The 21,092-nt window shown below is 36.2% G+C and overlaps 1 protein-coding gene across 1 annotated transcript in view; it reads left to right on the top strand.

Annotated features, from left to right (window-relative positions):
• The window catches only part of TCF12 (transcription factor 12), a 160,089-nt gene that overhangs the window by 25,234 nt on the left and 113,763 nt on the right, over positions 1–21,092 (top strand). The window contains exon 3 of the mRNA XM_009994419.1: positions 16,722–16,795. Within this exon, the coding sequence (XP_009992721.1) occupies positions 16,722–16,795 (74 nt within the window). The remainder of the gene's footprint in view (positions 1–16,721; positions 16,796–21,092) is intronic.

The following is a 21,092-nucleotide window of genomic DNA, read 5'->3' as shown; positions in this document are numbered from 1 at the left end:
AGTAGTGATTTGTTTGGATGATAGTGTTTTGTGTGTTTTGTTTTTTTTTTATTGCACACACATAAATATCTATATATTTTCTGGGCTATGGAACCATTTCAGACTTTCATATTTTCCGTATTTTTTCTTGCCTACTTTTGCTACCACATATTACAGATGTGGGTATGCGGTGGAAATCTGTTGACAAAGTAATTGTACCTTCTGTCTGAGGTGTTTCTAGCACAATGTCTGCAAATATTTTCCAGTTGAAGAGTTACAGAAGGCGTTCTTTATGAGATAGGAATTCAATAAGTGTTTTTTAATAAATGCTAATCCACTTAAGGTTCTCAGAAATGGCAGGATACTTCAGTGCTTCCTAAAATTAGGTGAGACTGAAGTTGTAGGGAGACAGTCTCTGTCACCACATTCAGTGGTTCTGCCTATGATAGTGAAAGATGATGTTTGCCAGCTATAACTGTTTTTTTTGCAAATTATGGTAGACAATTCAGAGTAGCATGTGGCACAAAGCTGAGGATGCTGCTGTTATTGGTGCTACTGACGGTGGCAGGCAGCAGAAAAGTTTTGCTCTGAAATAGTTACTGTGTTATTTGATAGCTTCACTGTGAATCTGGACAGTGTGAGATATTTAATATTCTGATCATGCACTGAGGTAATTCCTTCACACTCTGGCTGCTTAAATAGGCTGAAGAGTGCAGAGCTCCTTGATGCAGGGAGTTCTGCTGATAGGATTTCTCAAAGGTTGTGTTATTCAAAGAACCTTTTGCTTCTTTTATGTGCTTAGTTGGATAACATGAGTGTTCTGGATTAATAAATGGATTCCTTGTTTGTAATAGAAATAAATTTCAAACAGCCAAGACTCTGGCTTGGCAGAAGCAGGTTCCTAAACAAATGCTTTGTTAGGTCAACCTGTTGCCTATTGCTGCCAGCCTCTGTCACGTAAGAGATGGTACCTGCCCACCAGGTCCAAATACAGTAGCTGGATGTGTATTGAAGAGGATGGAAACTTGGAGAACCTTGGAGAAAAAGTATTTCTCAGAGGAAAGGATTGGCAATCAGGAAATAAGTAATGATCTGTAGCATGTCCTAAAGACCAGATATAATGATAAACATAAGAGAATGATGTAAAAGTGTTTTAAAAGCAGCTAGAGCTCCAGGGCAAACACAGTTTTGTTTAAATCTCTGTTCTATTGACCCATTTCAGAGCAATAGTATAGTTTCTGTGTCATACTTGCTAAGTAGATATGGTAACTTTCTCCTGCCTTCTACTGTTGATGCCTAACCAGGTATGTTTTGAAAACTCTTCTGAATTCCAGAGCAGAATTTTGTAGATGAATTAGACATTCAAGTTATGGCTTAGAGGCTTGTTAGGTGGTGTTTGTTTGTGGGTTTTTTTTGTTTGTTTGTTTGGGTTTTTTGTTTTGTTTTTCTTTTTTGGTTTGTGGTTTGGTTTTTTTTTGTTTGGGTTTTTTTGAGTTTGTAATAACTGTGAGCCTTTCCTTTTCAGTTTCATAATTTAAAATCAAGTCGCTACTCTCTATTTCATCACAAAGGAGCAATTGCCAAAAGAAATGAAACAGTCATTTTATGTAGCAGGTGTTTTCTTTACCAGTTTCCTGATGAAATCAATAGAAAGTTTTGATTAAACCTGGTATCTTGCCTGGTGTATGTCTCATACACTTTCAGAGAAAAGATGCAATGATTGGAATTCTCATGATACTTTTCACCTTACAGCATATTAAGCATGCACAGCATGCACTATACAGGCATTCTTTAACATCTAACTCATTTTCATGATCTAGTAAAAAAGATTTGAATTGTTGTATAGTACATATTTTAAATTTTTGAATTCTTTTAGAGCATGTGTTTCTTGGTCTTCTGGAAAGACATTTTACTGTAGCTTATATATGTTGTGATGTGAGTTGAGCAAAACTCTGGTCTGGGAAGTATTTGACTTAATATGGAAAACTGTGAATATAAATTTGAAAATAGATGTGCCATGTATATACTTGTTTTCCTAAGCAATAGGAATTTTTTACATTAAAGTCATTAAACAGTTAATCACACTGGTGGCTCTTTTCTGGCATAGGAAACTGGTTTTATTCAAATAGTACTTCTGTGATGAACCAGTTCAGGAATTTTTTGTTTTCATCTGCTTACACATTTTATTAATCCGTTAAAAAGACAGAGATAAATGCATACATCCATATAGATGCAGTAGATTATCACTATTAAGCGCACACATTATAATGTTCCTCCTGAATAGAGAATTACGTATTTTCCTTCATTTCTACTGATATGCTTTTAGAATACTGACCTCTACAGGTGGTTCATTCTTTCTCTTCAGACTGCTGGTGGCCTTGAATTACTTCTATTGCATTTGAAAAGTGAACCAAATAAATCCTATGGAGGATTTATATAATAATAAATAAATCTTTCTTTCTGATGAGGATGACAATGTAAAGGGACACAGGAAAAAACTAGTAAAAACATAGCTAGAGCAGATAGCCCTTATTTCCCTCTATCTTATCAATAGCATATTGCCTCACTCTCCTCATAGCTTTTCGTGTTATAATCATAGTTGCAATCACTAAGTTCAAACAGAACATTGAACTTAAAAGTATTCCATACTTTAAGAGCATTCATGAAATTGATTTCTAGACTTGTTCTTAAATACTTCCTTTGTTGTTGAAATATGTGCTGTCTGTGGAAATGTTATGTATCATAGAGTTTTGGTTAACTTGGAAGTTTCTGTAGATTATCTATCCTTTTTTAATGTTAGTATCCATGATGCTTTGAGGATAAATTACTTTCCCCTGTGCTTTGAGTTGTTTGAGGTGATTTAGATTCAGTTTGGAGCTCTCAGCTGCTGTTAACAAGGTGCTGTGATTGAACTAATCAGCCCTGCTATGAACTGGCTGTGGTCTGGAAGCTTAACAGCCTTAAGATTGCTGCAGTTACAGACTTCTAATTTTGAAGCTGTTTTAAAAATGGCTTTGAGTGTATTTCCTTGGGTAAAAGATGGCAAGCACATGACACTGTTGTAATTGTAGTCAGTATATTTCCTGGGCCAAATGTTGAGTCTGATAGATCTGTTTGAAATAGATGTTCTCTTCTATAATTTAAAAATTTTCTGTTTAGCAGAAAATTTGTTATGATTTAACAATATCTTTTAAATCTTGTGTTAGAATGAAGGATATGGGTGTGAAGGGGATGTAATTGACTCTCGGTGGAGAAGTGTAAAGTACAACACTAGATCAATACACATGCCACATCAAATTCTTCCAGTACTTTGCTGTAACTGGAGTTATAGTTGACATTACTCTGGGTTTAATCAAGTGCAGCAAGTATAGAATTCTGGCTTCAAATGTGCTTCATTCTTAATGGAAAATAAGATTAATTAGCTTAATCTGTATTTTTAGAATCTTTTGTAAACTACTGAACTTTGACTTTACAATGAAGGAGTTAACCTATATTCAATTGAAATTCTATACAAATAGGGTATTTTAGTCCTTGGTAGTTTTGAGGGCTTCAGAGATCTTAAACAGCTCATGTGTGGAGTTTCTGTTCACTTGGAACCTTTTTTAATGAAAGGAGCTATAGATTGTTTCTCCATACTGGTTTTTTTGTCTGTTGTTCTGTCTTCTTTTTAATGTAATATTTCATAGCATTTAAAAATTTTATTTTATTTTTAGTTTATTTTTTATTTAGTATTTAGCAATAAGGTAATGATACACTCTGAGTCCTCTAATGAAAATTAGGCTAAAGAGATCTTAGGGGCTGAAGTTTATACAATGTTATAGTTTCTTGATAATTGGATAAGAATGTATTTCTTACTCAAGGTAAATTATGCCCCTGATTTAAAAAAATTAGCAGTGAATTTGAAAATGTAAAAGGAAGAGGCTTCAGATTTCTTTTTTAAAAGAAAAGTCAAAAAAGAAATACAATCCTAACAGGTATTCTCTAATGTAAAGTTGATGCTGTTATCAGTCATGTACACAGATTTTTTTTAAAGTCTGAATTGCTTATATATACCTGGGTGATGTGTGTGTTTACTACTTTTGTTAGAACTTCTAAACATAAGCTTCAAATCCTAAGATGTGTAACAAAGTAGAACAGAATTGCAACTGTAACTTTTTGTACTTGAGTTTTTAGTTTGTGTAGCATGTCATGCCAGGTGCTGTGTATTTATTTAATTTGCTCGGCTTTCATAGAATCATAGAATTTCATATAATTTCTGAAAATTCATTAAGGTGCTTATGTTGACTTGACTGACAGGGAAGTCCCACATGTATCTGTGGACTGGACACAAATGGACATGAATGCGGTCTGGTATAGCCCTTCAGTTATGTGAGCTTAGCACTTTTGTTTCAATTCAGGTGAAGAATGTTGAATTCTGAATTCAAGTCAATTTACAAGTATTTCTTCATTTTCTTAAAAATATGTGGGCCAGCCTTTTCTAAAGGAATACACTCTGCATTTACAGTCGTGAACATGTGTGTGGAGCTGTATGAAATGTTTATTCTAAATTGCTGTATTATACCTGTGAATCTTCAGAACCCTCTCTTACATCTGGGAGGGGACATGTTCTGAGCCCATGTCAGTAATCCTTCACATACAGTTTGGGATGTAAAGAGACACCTGATGCCTTACTACCCTTCCACAAAGTGTGATCTGCAAAGCACTTAAGTTGTAACATATTGAAGGATAATATTCTTTGTGATTGGAATAGAAGAAATTCTTTCCCAAATAATAAGTCATGGTTGTCTCTTTCAAAAATGCAAAAACTGTTTTGTTTTGTTTTTTTCCTCTTTTGCTACTTTATGTATTTATCTGAATGTGTCTTGTGTTAAATTTATTTGACAATTCATTTGATAATTCCCCTGAAACAACAACATTTTCTTTTTAGTAGCTGAGCAAAGCTGGGCACCTACACAAAATCCATCATATTGGAGTGTTGGTGTGTTAAAAAGTAAAGTGCAAAGTGAAAGCAAGTCTGAAAGCCATTGCCAGAGCTAGAAGCAGTAGCTTAGAGAACCAAATGCAGGATTTAAGGCCAACAAAATTTGAACTCGAAGTCACCACTCAGAGAGATTAAATGTTTGAATTGGCTTGTTCTGGCGATGCTTAAGATTCTAAAACACAAATGAGAAAGTGAGCTATAGGAATTTATAGTGGCACACAGAACCAGAGACTTGACTAAAATTCAAAGTGTATTTACAAATTTTTAAATAAAGATTTTTGGGTTTTGTCTTTTTAATTACCAAAGAAACAAAGGAAAGGGAAATTATTGGAGTTTTTTGCCATTTTCTCTGAAGTAATTTACTTGTCCTCTAAGTTTTGGTGAAACTTCTAGCAAGTGAATGCTAAAGCATGTATGTGAGTGTTCAGGCAGTGTTGAACTTCCTGGTAACCTGCTCCTGGCAGATTCAGTATTTTTAATATATTATAAAACTTATTTGTGTTTTATGTAATTCAGACATGCATTTATTCAGTTGTTTTTCTCACACAGTGGCCTAGTATTAATGGTCCAGTGAAGCCAGTAGTCCCAAAGTAGACTGCAGGATTTTGTGTATCACCACACAGTGATGTCTTTCCTTCTTCCCCCCTGAAGAAATCGCTATGTTTGTAAAATATAGCCAGTCTTAGAGCTAGTGAATGCTTGAAAAGGAATGTGGTGGCTTCCCTGGCCACTGATGCAACCCTTGCTTTGGCCTTGTCTGATTCTCATGCTCTCTCCTTCCTTTCTGCCAACACTTGCGTTCTTCTGGCCTGGTAGTGAGATACTTCTGTGAGCTAATCTGGCCAGAAACTAGTAAGGATTTTTATGGGTCTGTTTTGTACTTGTTTCTTCCTGAACTGATTTACTGCAGGTCACTACAGAACACTGACACTAGCATGAGGGAGGAAGATATAAAAGTGGGGCAGTGAGGACAGTGCAGTGCAGAGGGGACCAGGATGGGCCTCTTTTGGGTGGCAGCCAGCCCTTTGGGGTCAGTGAGATGGGCTTGTGTGTTCATACCTATAACTTGACTCGTAAGCTGTTGTCTGGTAGTGGTTCCTGCATCAAAATCCCTTGTGAGGAGCTGGCAAATGTTTCTTGCCTGTGTGGAGGCCTACTTGGTACGATGAGGTTTTGTATGGCTGCAGCTCACCTGTTGGCTAATGGATCTGCTGGGCACTGTGCTGGTGGTGACCGGTGCTCTGCCGTGCTAGGGCATTGAAGGCTTTTAGTGTCCTTCCACTTATTCTTGCTTGCCTGTAATATTAAACTTGAAGTGTTTGTTCTGATTTTAATGTAAAATATTTAGCTTCTGTGTTCTCATTAAATATGCCTGGAAATCTGTTCTTAATTTTAAGGTGTAGGTTTTATAGGAAAGAAGTTGTGAGACTGATGCTTTTGAGAAGGAGAGACTTTTAAAACATCCTAGGAGGAAGAATTAAAAAAAAAAAAAAAAGCAGTTACTGATTGCTACTTGCTTTTTGACTATAGACTATTCAAATTGATGTTTGGAAGTGTTTAATACAGTATTATTATTGTAGGAAGTATAATTACCGGGTAGGAATACGTTTTGCCACAGACTGCCTACCGCATTTTATTGGCTTTCAGCATTTTCTAGTTGTAACTTACAGAACTGCTGTAGCAGCATACTTTGAGAAGCAGCAGAATTTTTTTTTGTTTATTCAAAGTGCAACTTGTCCTAATTTTAAAAAAGAAGAAAAAAACCCAACCATGTGTGTACTTCATTAACAGCAACAAGTACGTCAGTTCCAGATGTAGTGTTGCTGGAGAATGAAGGCAATTTAAAATGGGGTTACTTGAATATAAATTCCAGTTCTAACTTTTCCAGTAAAGTTCTGCTTCTGAAGTGTGTATGGTTTCTAAGTGCATTTTATTAAAAGTGTTTTAGCTCATGTAACACTTGTTACAATAAAAGTATTGAAAACTCACATTTCTATAAAAAGTGTGATATTTAGGATTTAAGCCAAGGAGAAATGTTACTCAGTCCAGCCAGAGTATGGAGTATTAAATGAAAAGCTAGCAGAAGAAACAGAAGGAAGAGCAGTGAAGTCTTCAAACAGGAAATAAGTCTTTTGGTTAAGAAGTACAGTTGGAGAAATCTTGGTATCTTTGCTAACAAATGTAGTTATTTCTGGATTCATACTCACTAAACCTGAGTCCTGCCAGATTTAGTAGTTATTTTCTGGAATAGGAAAAAATGTTTTCTTTTTAGTTAATGGGATACTACTTTAAGTTCCTTTTGGAATAGTCAGGTATTTCTGCTAAATTAACATTCTTATGCTGTGTTAATTGTTCTTCAACATTTAAATACCACAGTACTGAACAGGGAGTCTTGACTACTGTAGAGTTGTTACTACTGCGTTATTGAACCTTTAAAGATGTAATTTTGTTGTTGAAGGGTGATCTTTCCAGACTTATAAGATGTATCAACATGGACAACGCTGGCAGAAGAATGTTAAAATTCAGATGATTCTGAAATGCTTCAGAATGGTCAGCTAGTACCTTTGGGTTATGAAGGAAAAAACTAGTGAATACAGGTATATTCACTTATTACTTTAGTGAGCTGTGGTGAAACATCTGGATTCAATGGGAGGAACAGCTTTTCTTTTAAATAACGGGAAGGAGTTAGAAACACCTAACAAACAACTAGTTTGGGGGATTGCAGGTAAACTGGGCTCCCTTAGATATCTGGACTGCTGCAGTAGTGCTATGTATTAGTGCAAAGCCCATTAACATCAGGCAGCAATCTTCCTTCCACCTCATTTGTCGATGTAGGAGTCTGAACTGTATCATATCAGCTTTCCAGCATTGTGGGCACACCATCATTTACTGCCACTCATGCTAAGGGAGCTGTCAACACAAAGCCTGCCTGCCTGACTCAGCAGGCAGCTAACAGCCCAGGCAGCAAGAAGCCTGGTTCAGCAAATGTTTGGGCAGATACAATGATATCTGGGAAATTTAAAGATAAGTTTCTCTCCTTTGACAGAGAATGTCACAATTTCTTGCTTTGAGAATGAGGCTCAAAAATACCAATAAAACCTTTGTCAAATAAGTGGCTAGAAGAAATACCTCAATGTTGAGGAAATAAAGGTTCCTTGGCTTTTTCAGTGTGTTTGGGTTTGTTGGGTTTTTTTAAGGTGTCTGAGGACCCTGCTGGCAGCACAGGCTGTGCCAGATCTCCATCGTTTGTTCAGACTGGATTCTGGCTATGACTTTTGGAAGTAATGGAATTATTGAGAACTGTTGGTTTTGGACCACTGCAAAAGGAGAACATCTGGCAGGAGCTTTACTACATTCCAGCTAGCTTAGGGGGAAGTGCTAGTTAGTACAAAATGCAGACTGGAAAATATAATCCTTGGTACTGCAGGCTAAAGCTACCTTCCATCAGCTCAAGTGCTCAACTGCATAAATGCACGTAGTGATGCTCCTTGAAAGTTTTTAATAGTTTATCTTAAACATTTATTTATTTTTTTTATTCTCCATGCCTAACATAATAGAAGAAAACATGCTTTGCTCCAGGCAGCTTTTTTGCTGAGAGAACGGATGCTGTCTTTCCCTTGGACAAAAGAGCAGGGAACTTGGTTGTGCTTCAGGGCAGATGTTGAAGCCCTAACCTTGCAAAAGCTTCTTTCTTGGATGAAAATGAAGAAGTATGGAGGGTTGTTTCTTGAGTTTTGGCAAAAGAGGAGACAGATAAGTAAACCAGATTGTAATAATCGCCTAAGTCAACATTTGGTATATTTATTCTATTGTTTTTTCACATGTGACTTAGAGCAAGCCTACCATATCTCTGGCTTAGATGAACAGATGTGCAGTGATTGCATTTATCCATTAAGCATTCTTCCCTGTTTAAATACTGACCAGATAAACCTTGTTTTAGAGTTAAAAGATGTTTAATGCTGACATTTTGATCTAATAGACACTTTTCCCTAGCAGAACTGAAAGAGCTAGAAGTCTCTCATGAAGAACTTATGTTCACACAACCCTTGATGTGTAACTTCTGTTTTGTTCAGTAGTGAGAGTTCAGTCCTGTGAGTGAGTCTGTTAGATGTGCTCATTAGAAAAAGTAATAGTAAGAAATCTTTTTCAAGATATGCCTGTCCAGAGGTAAACGGGAAATCTTCAAATGTCTTTGTATTCTATGTACTTTGTTTTATGAAAAATGTAGAAGTTAGTGTATTGTTTCAATATGAGATGCCATGCTGCTTTTAATAGATAGACTTAAGGCTTCATTAGCGTAGAGTAGCATAGAATCTGATGCAGAGGTACTGTGTGTTCCTTAGCAAAGCATAGGGTTTTCTTCCACATGCTTTTAGAGAACGGCTTAGTCTAGATCGTCTGAAGATCAAGCTTCGACTTATGCGATCTTGACCTGCGTATCTGTAGATATCTTAGTTTCCAATCATAAAAATGTAAACATGAAATTACACTGTCATTTCCTTGGCTATAGTGGATGCTATACTTGCCATTTTACTTAGAGATCAAAATCTTGGCTCACTGAGATGAAAGGTTTTGTCTGATGCTTTATTTCTCCTTTGGTTCACCTGCATGTGAACTCAGAAATTCAGCATAAATGATGTTTGTCACAAATGTGGGTTTTCTTGTTCTTTTTTTTTTCTTCTGCTCTTCAGCTGCTTGGTATCTCAGAGTCTTTTTCCTTAACATGTTTGAGTGTTAATTAATGCATTAATGGTCATCTACATAGCAACAAAGTATTTTTAATTTGCTCAATTGGATAATTTTAATTATATGTGTGTAAAGATGCATGACAATCATCAACACCATGAAAAGATCCTGACCTCAGGATAATATTGGAATTGGTTTTCAAGAGGGTCAAAGTGCACTGGACACTTTGTGATACAGTAAATGACTGAAAGTGCTTTTTTCTTAACCTATTTGGACACACTGTTAGAAAAGTTGTCACACTTGCAGTGTTTTCTTTGCTCATGAGGGTTAGCAGCGTAGTTACATGCTGTAACTTAGCTTAACTTGTTTTCTGGTGCCTGAATTGGCAGTTTTCTGTACTGTTATAATACAGTTGGTAACAGTAGCTGTTGACTATATGAGCTATATTTGGATATTTTTGGCCTGGTGTGTGCAGTCTTGTGACACTGGCTTTGATTTGGTGTGTATATATAAACGTGTGTTTTATATTATTATATATATTTTAATTTTTTTTAAAGCATGTGGTTAATTAAAGCTGTTGAGTCATAACTGAAGTAACCACAGGAAAATTTGCCAGTAGAATGGATTATTATGGTAGCTAATATAGTAGGGTTGAGACTTGCTTGTTAGAGCTGTTCAATCTGATACTTCAGATTAAAGTACAGAGAGGAGAATAAGCAGCATGATCAAATTTAATAGCAGTTTACCTGTGCGTGTATTTGCATGTCAATAAAATCTCTGGGTTGTACCCCTGCTAAAAGCTTGATCTCCAACCTGAGTTGCTTTATTCACATTTATAATAAGGGAGGTTTCGAAATATGCTCTGTGCACACACATGGAAGATGTTATTTATATACAGGATATGATCCATGAAGATTAACACTTCAGTTTTTCTTTTAGAATTTTAACTTGGAAATCAAAGGAATAACAATATTAAAGCTTGTATTAATAAAAAGAAGTTGTTTTTTTTTTTCAGGTGCAAAGGCTAGCTTTACTCCTTAGTGCTCTGGTATTGTAAATATGCTCTCCTCCAGATCATGCTAGGTCCCTTGGTGTGTTTGATGTGATTTAGACTCTAGGAAGCAGAGAAGATGAGGAAAGAGATGCAGGCAACTTGTGACATTTCTGTAAGACCTCTGCTATTACAGGAATGAATGACCTGATGTTGTTCCTGGGGGATACATGGGCCTTATTACAAGAAATGAATAGGATTGTTTCTGAAATTAAGTTAAAAGTAGTAGTTGTATTTTTAAAAAATTATATTAATAGCAAATTGTATTTAGATAATGAGTGGAAACAAATCTAAAACATACTTGATAGTTATACAGGAACTGTATTACTGGTACTGGCTTTTGATGTTAATAGACACTGTTAAATCAAAGCTTTTCAGCAGTTTTCCTGAACCAGCATGATTTTTTTCAATTTTCTTCTGAGTTTATATGACACAACTATTTTGTTGTATTAGATAAAGTTCAAGTGTACACCCTGATGTTATATTCTGACCTGAGAAAATACTGCTTTTGCAAATAGTTTTCTGTATGAAAGTATAATTTTTAACCAGCTTTCCATAAAGAGAGAATTCAATTTGCTGTTAGGTTTTACATTGCAACTAATTTTTAAGACCTATCAATGCTAATTTTGGTCTAAGTTAGTAATTGACCAGGCAAGTTGTGTGATTGCTGTACATTCCTCCCAGTTGAATAATTTTGTTTTACTGAAGGTTTAATTGTAATTGCTTATTCTAAGGATAGAGATTAACTTTGTATAGCATCTCTTGTTGCCTGTTCTGCAATAACTGGCATGGTAGGAATTTATTCTTTTGTACATCAGATAATCATGCTCTGAGTTTCTACAGGATAAACTGTGTTTCCAAAATACAAATTAATTTATTTACTACTGTTAATAACCACTGTTGATATTTGAAACATTTTTACAAACCAATCTTTGCAAAGGAAAATATTCAAATGGTATTTTATGGGTAATAATTGAGACAACCGATGCCTACTCAGGGCAGCTTCAATCCCTGCAGTGCTTCATTACGCTTTTAAATCTCTGCCATTGTGGGCTGGTAGTTATCAACCTCTGCTCTGTGAGTATAAACCTGACTGGGCAGGTGGGGAAGGCTATTGAAACTAGCAGTTGAGCCAGGAGAAATCTCACTTTTAGACCACACGATGAATGAAGCATTCAGTCTGTGACTCCTTTTTTCAATACAGGGAGGAGTGAACAGCATCATGCAATTGAATAATGTTATCTCAGGAAGATTCCTGAAGGAATTGTGGAGTCCGGAGTTTGTACCAGATAACTCTGACTCAAGATAGTGTTTCTGTGACATATCCATAGCACTTCTGTTAATCTTCTCTGGATCAAAAGGAACAAAAAGTGATACTGTTCTGCTACTCCCACTGGTGCCTCCAATCAGCAATTCTGTTACTGGAGAGGAACTTTCCTTTTTGATCTGGAGGTACAGGAGGAACTTTGTATCTGAATGCCGAAAGGCAATCGAGGTGTTCTCCAAGAAACTCTGTGGACTGAGGTTTGAAGTTTGTAGATTTTTATTTATTTATTTATTTATTTTTCCCCATGCTTGAAGTACTTTTCCTTGCCTTTCCTTTGGGAGTGGGTGGAGAGAAAGCTCTCTACTTGTATAGCTTGAAATGAAAGTCCATTTGTATTTTACCTAATTGTAATGATTCATCTGGATTTATCCCAATGGCACTGAAGGGGTTAGACTGTTAATAGGTTGCCTGGATTTCATGTGGATATAGATCCACATAAACATGTGGATTTATAGTTTGTCTTTACTTGTTACTTTGAATTGTAAATTTCAGGTACTTCCTTAGAATGTAATTAATTTTCTTGTGTTAAGTCTACTATATAATGACAAATACTTTCTGTTTTGAGTTAACAAGAGAAGGCTGAGAACTATTCTTAACCTATTGATATTTAAAATCTTTAATTGAAATAGTATTTGTTGATCAAATAATTTTTCTCTTTGCATCCCTTTAGTATAAAGTCTAGACCTAAAATATAATCTTAGGTAATAATTTGTATCATGCTTCAAAATAGACTGTTGCAATAAAGGGCCTAATGCTAGATTGATTTGTTTGGGTGTCTAAGATGCAAAATACAATCAACACTGTTATGGTTTGTTCTAGGTTTGGTTTTTTTTGCAATTGATTTCAGTTGTTGAATCTTATCTGAAGGATCATTACTCTGAAACAAAATTGGATAAAGAAGCTATAAAAGATAGAAACTCATACCTTGAGTATCTAGTATAACAATCTACAATGTGATTTTTTTGGTCAAATCATTTATTTGTTGAACGTCATAGCAGATGGTAACCCTATAAGGTATATTATCTTGTTTACACTAACATCAGAGCCTTTGTCTCCTGAAATAAGTTTTAAATATGGTTTTCTGTGTCTTATACCTGCAAGAACAACAACTTTAATTTCAGTTTTATTGTAAGATCCAATTTTTTTATTAGACGAATGCTTGGACATGTTTCTTCAGAAATGAATACATATGTTAAAGTAATGAAGCAACAGGTTTCTTCAGCTTTTCTTCTAGAAGAGCTTTAAGTGCTCACAGCACCATCTTAAAAGTGACTTTAAGCAAAGCCTTTTTAGAAATCAGTGTATAAAGCCAGAAAGCTTTCTTGTGACAGCTTGGCCTGATCCTCCCATGATGAGTGAGGAAGGGTTCAGCCTTTCCTGCAGCCTGGCTGGGGTCCTGGATGTGGCCTGTGTGGTTGGGGCAACGTCCTGCCCATCCTTCCTGCCACAGCAGTGGGAAGTGCTGTGGGGGTGCCCTGGGATCCAGATCAGATACAGGCTGCCAGCTGAATCCTCTTCAATAACCATCAGACTTAACGAGTTACTCCCTGGGTAAACGATGGGCTGTCTGCTATAGTAGTTGATTTCTGTTGAGAACTATGAAATAGACTCATGAGTCTTCACCTACTTTCCATCCTCAATACGAATTAGAAAAAGGAAGTGAGGAAGTGGGGGTAGAACCTTGTTACACTTCTGCCTGCCTGAGTGCATGTGTCTGTGTTGTTAGACCTTTGTAACAGTTATCAAATTTCCCTCTTTTTTTGCATTGCCTAAACAGATTGAGATTCTCTAGCCTTTACCTGTGCAGCAGGTCTCTCAGGGCTCTCCAAACTGTCACAGCTTTCCTGTGCATTTTAACATCTGTGATGAATTAGGGGATACTGGAATTGGACATTGCATTTCCTTGTGGGAGGGGTTATGTGAAGGTGGTGATCCCCCTAGTTCTTCCATTCTGTTTTGTTTCCCAGGAAAATGCTTGAACCCTGTTGATGTCACTTTTGCTGGGAGACTTTATTGAATGTATTACTATAGATGACTCTTGTGTTTTTCTTCACCGTAGGTTTCCTACTTAGGGCTCTCTTCCTGTCTGGAAGGTGTATTTTATGCTCATGGCCCATTAATATACCTTTGGCTGGCTGTATTGAAGTATGAATTGCTTCTTTGTGCCCACGGTTTGTCTGGATTGTGATCCAAAGTTTGGTTGGTTGTTTGTGATCCAGGGTTTGTCTGGATCTTTGTCTCTTACGGCATTCGGTTGTTTTTAATCTCTCATTGGTGGGAAAAATGTAAGTGTACAAACCAGAATAGATTCCTTGAGCACCATAATTCCAAGTCAAATCCAGATGTCAGGTGGCAGTAAGTCAGAGTGCCAACGTTCTGTGTGCATTGTATGAAAATACTTCCTAGTAGCCTTCGAGGAGCATCTAAAATGTGAATTCACATGCCTTGTGTGCAAATGCTGATTGAAGGGTAGGTCTGGATGGCCTTTTAAGAACAAAAAAAATACTGTGTGAAAAGGAGGAATAAGACACCTGGTAGAAAACAGGAAGTGTGTTGATACTCTAACTGTACGGGGCTTTTTTAGAAGAAAGAACTCTGGAAGTACTTAAAAATTACTTTTCCTCCCCATCTTAAGCAGTTTCATTTTAGTTTAGAGCAGTTTTGTTGTTAAACAATTTATTTGCATAATTGAAATGGTAGAATTAAAATACTTTAAATTTTAGTTATACATGTGCTGATTTAGCAGAATCGTAATGTAAGTCCTTATGTCCCACTGATGCAAAGTTTTAAATGAATAATGTTTTACTGAGTGGGGGTCATGCATCTAACCACTCTATGCATAACCATTATTTGCTAACATATTTCTGAATTGGGTTGATATCATGTACTTAGAATTTTTAAAAGACTTTTTCTTACAGTAAGATAGATTTTTTTTTTTTTTCCTCCCACCCCCCTTCCTGCTTCTATATGTCTCCTTTGAAACTAAAGCAATGGAAGACTTGTTATGTTAATCACTGGATTACTAGGGCTGTTGTTTCTGGCAGAAAAGAGTCAGTTGTGCCAAAAGATTACTTTTGCCTTTGTCAGTGCCAGCCACGACTTTTTACTCAGCTCCTGGATCAGTTACAATGAAATAACAATAATGCTGTCAGCTGCAAAATGCAGTAAACTTCCACAAACTGCTGGCTCAATATAGTGATGGTTTTGCATTTTCAAAGATTATTCTCCAGCCTTGAGAATCTTTCCTGCAGTACATAAAAAGTGTCTCTAGTTTTTATCTGGGTTTTCTGTACTTGAACATGCCTTCTCCAGGCTGTCTTTGTCAAGACAGGATTTTGTAGCTTCACAAAACACAGTTCTTAAGGAAATAATTATTAGCATGCTCTTACACCGTGGGTAGTTATTTACAATAGTTCTTTGTATTTTATTTTGTAGTGTGGCCAGTCTGAGGTATCTGCACAAAAATTTCATAGTTGCAATGTAAAGCTGGAGTTTAGGAGTGTTTGTATGGAATAACTTGCACTCAGCTCTTACTTATAAATGGTGACACTTAGTTCTTATTTATAAATTATTACATTATAAAGCTTCATAAATAGTTTATGCATCACATAAAGAATTTATGCTTTATATCAAACCTCGTTATGTGTGACGTTTTGATAACAGGAAACTAATGAGTTGTGTTTTGTAGGCTGGAAATCTGAAGTCTGCCATTTAAGCTTAAATGTTCCACCCATTAAAAAATGTATCTTATGATACAGATAATCAGGAACCTAATCACTACAATAGTAATCTTATCCTATATTAATGAAATGACTGTAGGAATTCAGTTACTCATGCAGTTGTTTTGGAATGTAGTTTAAAGATCCTTTGACCAATTAATGCTGAATAGAAAGTAATTGGACAGGGTGATGACAGCAATATTTCTAATTGTTGGCTAGATAATACATGGGTTTTATATTCTGATACTGAGTTTAAAGGTCTCTATCTTTTCCTTCCCCTTTCTCTTTTGAACTGTAACCTGGATTTGCATAAAGGGAACTGATTCTAGAAGAACCGTTACAGAGTTTAAAAAAGATTCTTCTTTTAGCAGGGCAGACACCATGAGTCTCTGTGGTTTGTTTTGTGGTTTATTTTTTTTAAGCCATTGAAATATAACCAGTCTGCCTTGCCTTTTTTCCCCCTCATGCTAAAATATATTGCATGTTGTGTAAAGACCAAGTAGGGGAAATAATTTTGCACATTTTACAATTGTTAAGAAAGACCTGAGAGCAAAGAGTAGAGAACAAGTATCTGTTTCACAGTTCTGTGCTGCAATATTCAGTGCTTAAGATGCAGAAGAAATCAGGCTGTGCAAAAACCCAGGCTAATGTTGTGTGCTTGTTTTGTCACTCATGCTAATTTCTTATGGGTTGGGTAGGGTAGACGTTGCAGATTGGCAAATCTTCTTGACTTTTTATGCTCCTGTTTTCATCAGCTGCAGGTGTCCAAATGAGTAGGTTGCTTTGTAGCCGGCTTCATTAACACGGAAACTGTTCATCTTGAGTTTTGTTTTTAGAAATATTGCTATAAGTATACAGAAGCAGATGATTTTGCTTTTAGTGTGTGGAAGCGGACGAATTTGCTTTCAGGCTGCATCAGAGAACATGATGCTTTTGCTGTCTTTTCTTACAGGTCTGTGTTTTTCTTTTTATTGCTAGGTATGGATGAGCGAACAGGTGCCACGTCCTGGGGAACAAGCGGTCAGCCAAGTCCTTCATATGAATCTTCAAGGGTAAGGTTCCCATGTAATAATTCAGAGTGAAAGTTTATGGGAATGTACAGTGAAAATCAGCAGATGATTTGGCAATGTTTTTGAAGGGTCAGCTCCTTTAAATACAGATTAGCATCTTTTAGAGACTTTAGTGACTCTGGTATGCTGCCAGATTGCGGTTCAGATTTCTATGGCTAAAAAATAATATACTAAGAATTTATGACAAACTGTACAGAACTGTATGCTTGAATGATGAGCATGTGTTTTATTTACCTTACAGTCAGAAAACAAAAATGGAGGTCACGTGACGTGACACGTATGTCAAGAGCAGATTTATTGGCAAGGGGTGGGGAATGTTTGCCTCTCCATTAATGTTAGCCAGCTGTAGTATGTGCTGTGTCATGATTTTGGAGAGAAGCTTCTCTTTTCAAATACCTTCATCCTGTTCCTGTTGCAGCATCATTCATCCTGTATATTGAGCTAAAGATTTTGGATAGTATCTAATAGCCTAAAATAGCATTGTCTTTATAAAACCCAATAGTCAAAAGCAAGCTTTTCCCTTAATCATATTCCCTTTCATCTACTCAGTTTTCTATTTATGAATATGTACACCCTAAAAAGCCAATAAGCGAAGTACCTAGTGAATTCATTACTAGAAATATGCAGTGTGACTGATGAGGAGCCTAGTTTAATCTGTTCAGATTTCAGCACTCTTGAGCCAGAGATGTGTGTTGGCTCTTGACATCTCTGCAGCTTTCTCTTGCTGGAAAATCAAGTGGGTAGGCTGCAAGATCTTGTCCAGCCCACTAGATGTTGTTAAAGCCTCTGTCTGATTTTGGAAGAGAACATTAGAAAGGTGTATTATGGAGTCCTAAGTTTTCCATTAATCTTTGGTAAATAAATTATAATAAAAATATAGAACAGCTTTATGTGTTGCAGAAGTATTTATGTGCAACATAGAAATTAGGCATTATTTTAAAACACCGTGAATAATTTGAGGCATGAAACCCAGCCTTTAGATGCCTTTTCTACATTTAAAATGGAATCTTATTAGGCAGCTGTAAATTACCTGTATTCTTATTGTGTTTGGTGTTTTGACATTCAATTATGATGTTGCTGATCGGTTTTAACCGATCATGAATTAATCTCACCTGACTGGAATTTGAGTTTAGGATTTATCAGTGGTGTGGCTTTTTAAATTACATTTTTTTTAATCACCCAGCTAATACATTCCAATAATGTAAAGAAGTCAGGGTGCCTGGTGTGTTGCCCACCCCACCCCCATTTTATTTTTTTTTGGTGTGGTTTTGTTTTCAGTTGTTTTTTTGTTTGGTTTTTTTTTTTTTCTACTATAGTTGAAGGTTATTATTAGGAAACACTGGTCAAGAATCAAACCCACTACAAATTGTACAGTTATATGCTGAAGTTGGTAATAAAGGAGGACTTAAAATAGTTTATATTTAAAAAAAAACAAACCAACAAAACAACAAAAATGGAAAAAAGCACAAAATCCAGAAAACCCCAACACTATCCCCCAGCACACAGTTCTTGATGAATAATAATTTGTTAGGACAGTTTCAGCTAAAGTTAGTTAGACTCAAGCCAAATTGAATTTATTATTAAAAGTTGATGGAATCTATCCTCAGAATGTTATTGAAGTATTTCTTCCTCTGCTGGCTAAGTGCAGAGAATTTTTGTCTTGCATGCTAGTGATTTGAGATGATACTGAGAGCTCATTCTGAAACACCAATTATTTATGACTTCTGATGGATTGTTTTTGTTGTTTTGTTGGGTTTTTTTAAGATAATTTTTTAAAGTAGATATATATTCATGATAAATACATTACAAGTATGCTTAATTTTAGAGGATTGACAGTTAATGCTATATAATTTTTTCAGAAATTTAGAGAATTTGAAAATACTGACATATTAATTTATTTCCCTACTTGTATTAGTGGCTGAACTGAATTATTTTATAGGATGGTTTTGTGTTCATTGGTATAAAATTTAGAACAAGAGAAGACTGATTACTTGCATACAAAGTTTATTGATTTACAAACCAAGAATTAAATAATTGGATTCACCTCTTCCCTCTCTCTCCCAAAGCAATGTTTTGTATATTTTGCCATCTCTCTGTAAAAAAATATTAATTTGTTCCTGCAGTATTGAGGTGGTAAAGTTATCTTCACTTTTATAAGGATTTTTTTTTTTCTTCCTAAGAGTAGCAGAAATCATGTGGGGGAGGAAAAAACACCCCAGTAGTCCTGAATCCTAGTGAAAGATTATTACTAGTTGAATATTTTTACAAAAGTCTTCCTATAAACTTTTTTTTGGAAACCCTGCAAAGTGATACAAATTTAAGAGCAAGTCTTGTGTTAGCACAGAATGTGACATTACACTGCCTGTAAAATTTCTCCATGGAGTCAACTTAGCCGTGAACTCTTGGCTTCACATTCCTGAAGCATCAGTTCCCAACAGGGTCACTGACGAGGTAGTGGATGTTGGTAGGTTTAGATTTTCCTGAGCCCAGTGTGGTTGAGTTGTCTTAGGAGGCATCAGTCTCTGGTGCTGGGTTTTGAAAGATTACAAAGCATGTTCTTCTCTGTGCATTATGTAGCATATCTTCATGCACTGAGGCATCCCCAGGAAGGCCTGCCCCAGAGGGTTGGAATAAGTATTAGGCAGAATTGATGTGACATGGTTATCCAGAGGAAATCAGAGGACTTGGTTGATGAATACAGACCTTTCCCCAGGTCTTCAGTACACCTAAAAAATTTATGGCAAAACCCCACCTTTCTTTAGAGGCCCTAAATGAAGCTGTGAAGAGTGGTTGTCTGGGATGGCATTTAAATGACAACAGTTTATTTTAAAGACAACTGAATTCCATTTACAGGAAAACTCTACTTACAAGTTTTACCCAAAGAAGTGATGAACACTAGAAAAATATACTATCTGCGTAGAACTGGTAATGGTTAAAAAGGCACAAATTAATCTGCATTGAAATAACTGAAAAAGCACTGGACTTTGTCTACCAGTATAAGTAAAGCTCATATCCTGCCAGATCACACAACTCAGCAGAAGAGCTGTTGTGTGTGTGGGTCCATTTTGTAGGAGTATAGATAAAAATTTCTTAGGAGCCATGGCAAATGGTACACTTAGCCTTTTACATTTCCTAGGTAATTCCTTGTGAAGATTAACAAAGTGTAAATAAGTTGCTATTGTCTTAAATGTTCAACTTCAAAATCCAGTGCTTTCCTCCATAATTTCAATATAGAATGTTATTCTTCTCCTAATTGTTCTTACAACTTGACTGTTTACAGGAAAATGGCAGTCTTCATGGAAAAAGCTCAGACCTCTCCACAGACATAGAAAAGTTGAAATCTCAAGAGGTACCACTTATTCTTTTCATTTTTTGTGTGATTTTATTTTTTTCCTCTGCATGCAGCTGACTACTGGAATTTTCCTTTAAAGGTCACAATACAGTGAACAAATTATTGAAGTTTAAATTGTTAGACTAGTATTGGCTGGGATTTCCAAAGGCACATCAAGATAAGCAATTTTCAAATAAATAAAACTGGAATTTGGTGATAGTTACAGGTGATACATGTTAAAGGCTAGTTAAATAAGGTGGTGGAATACTGGCTAAAGGAGATCTTTGTTTCCACTCCTTTCCCAGCTCCTGCCCAAGGTCTGTTCAGGTCAGTGTAGGTGGTCTGATCGTGTCCAGCAATGATGTTGAAGGGAAGAGTGTAAGTATAGGGTAAACACTTTGCCACCTTTACTGTCATGCTGTCCCGACAAAGCCCAGCACTTAGAGGCTTAGGAGATTTCCTGGACAGAGCTGACCTTTGGGACATCTTCCTTATTGCTATTAGTGGACTCATTCTCTGCAAGTTGTAAATTTTTCTGGCTTTGATTACAGTTTTGGCAAGGGTTAGAAGCATTTTCTAGGAAAAAATATTTCGGTTTTTTGTTTGTGTGCTGACCAGTGATTTCACTGATTTCCACAATGTGCCTGTGTTCTGAATAGTAATGATTGATTGTCACTGATGTACTTCACACTTTGTTAATTTAATTTACATGACACTTGTATGTCTCTCCTTCTCTCAACCAAACTGGAGAATTGTAACCTATTGGTCTCTGCTTGTAGAGCAACTTCTCCTAACCTGTGGTTAGTTCGTGGTGCCATTCTCTGAATCTTTCTTCTTTTCTGTGTAACTTGAGGGTTCGGGTGATTACAGCTGCATGCACTAGTGAAGAAGAGGGTAAACCATCGATGCTATGACGTAATGGTACTTTCATTCCCTGTTCCCTTCTTA

Source organism: Chaetura pelagica, unplaced genomic scaffold (assembly GCF_000747805.2).
Source record: "Chaetura pelagica isolate M959 unplaced genomic scaffold, ChaPel_1.0 scaffold222, whole genome shotgun sequence".
In the NCBI taxonomy this organism is placed as follows: domain Eukaryota; kingdom Metazoa; phylum Chordata; class Aves; order Apodiformes; family Apodidae; genus Chaetura; species Chaetura pelagica.
This window is presented reverse-complemented; position numbering and strand designations above follow the sequence as displayed.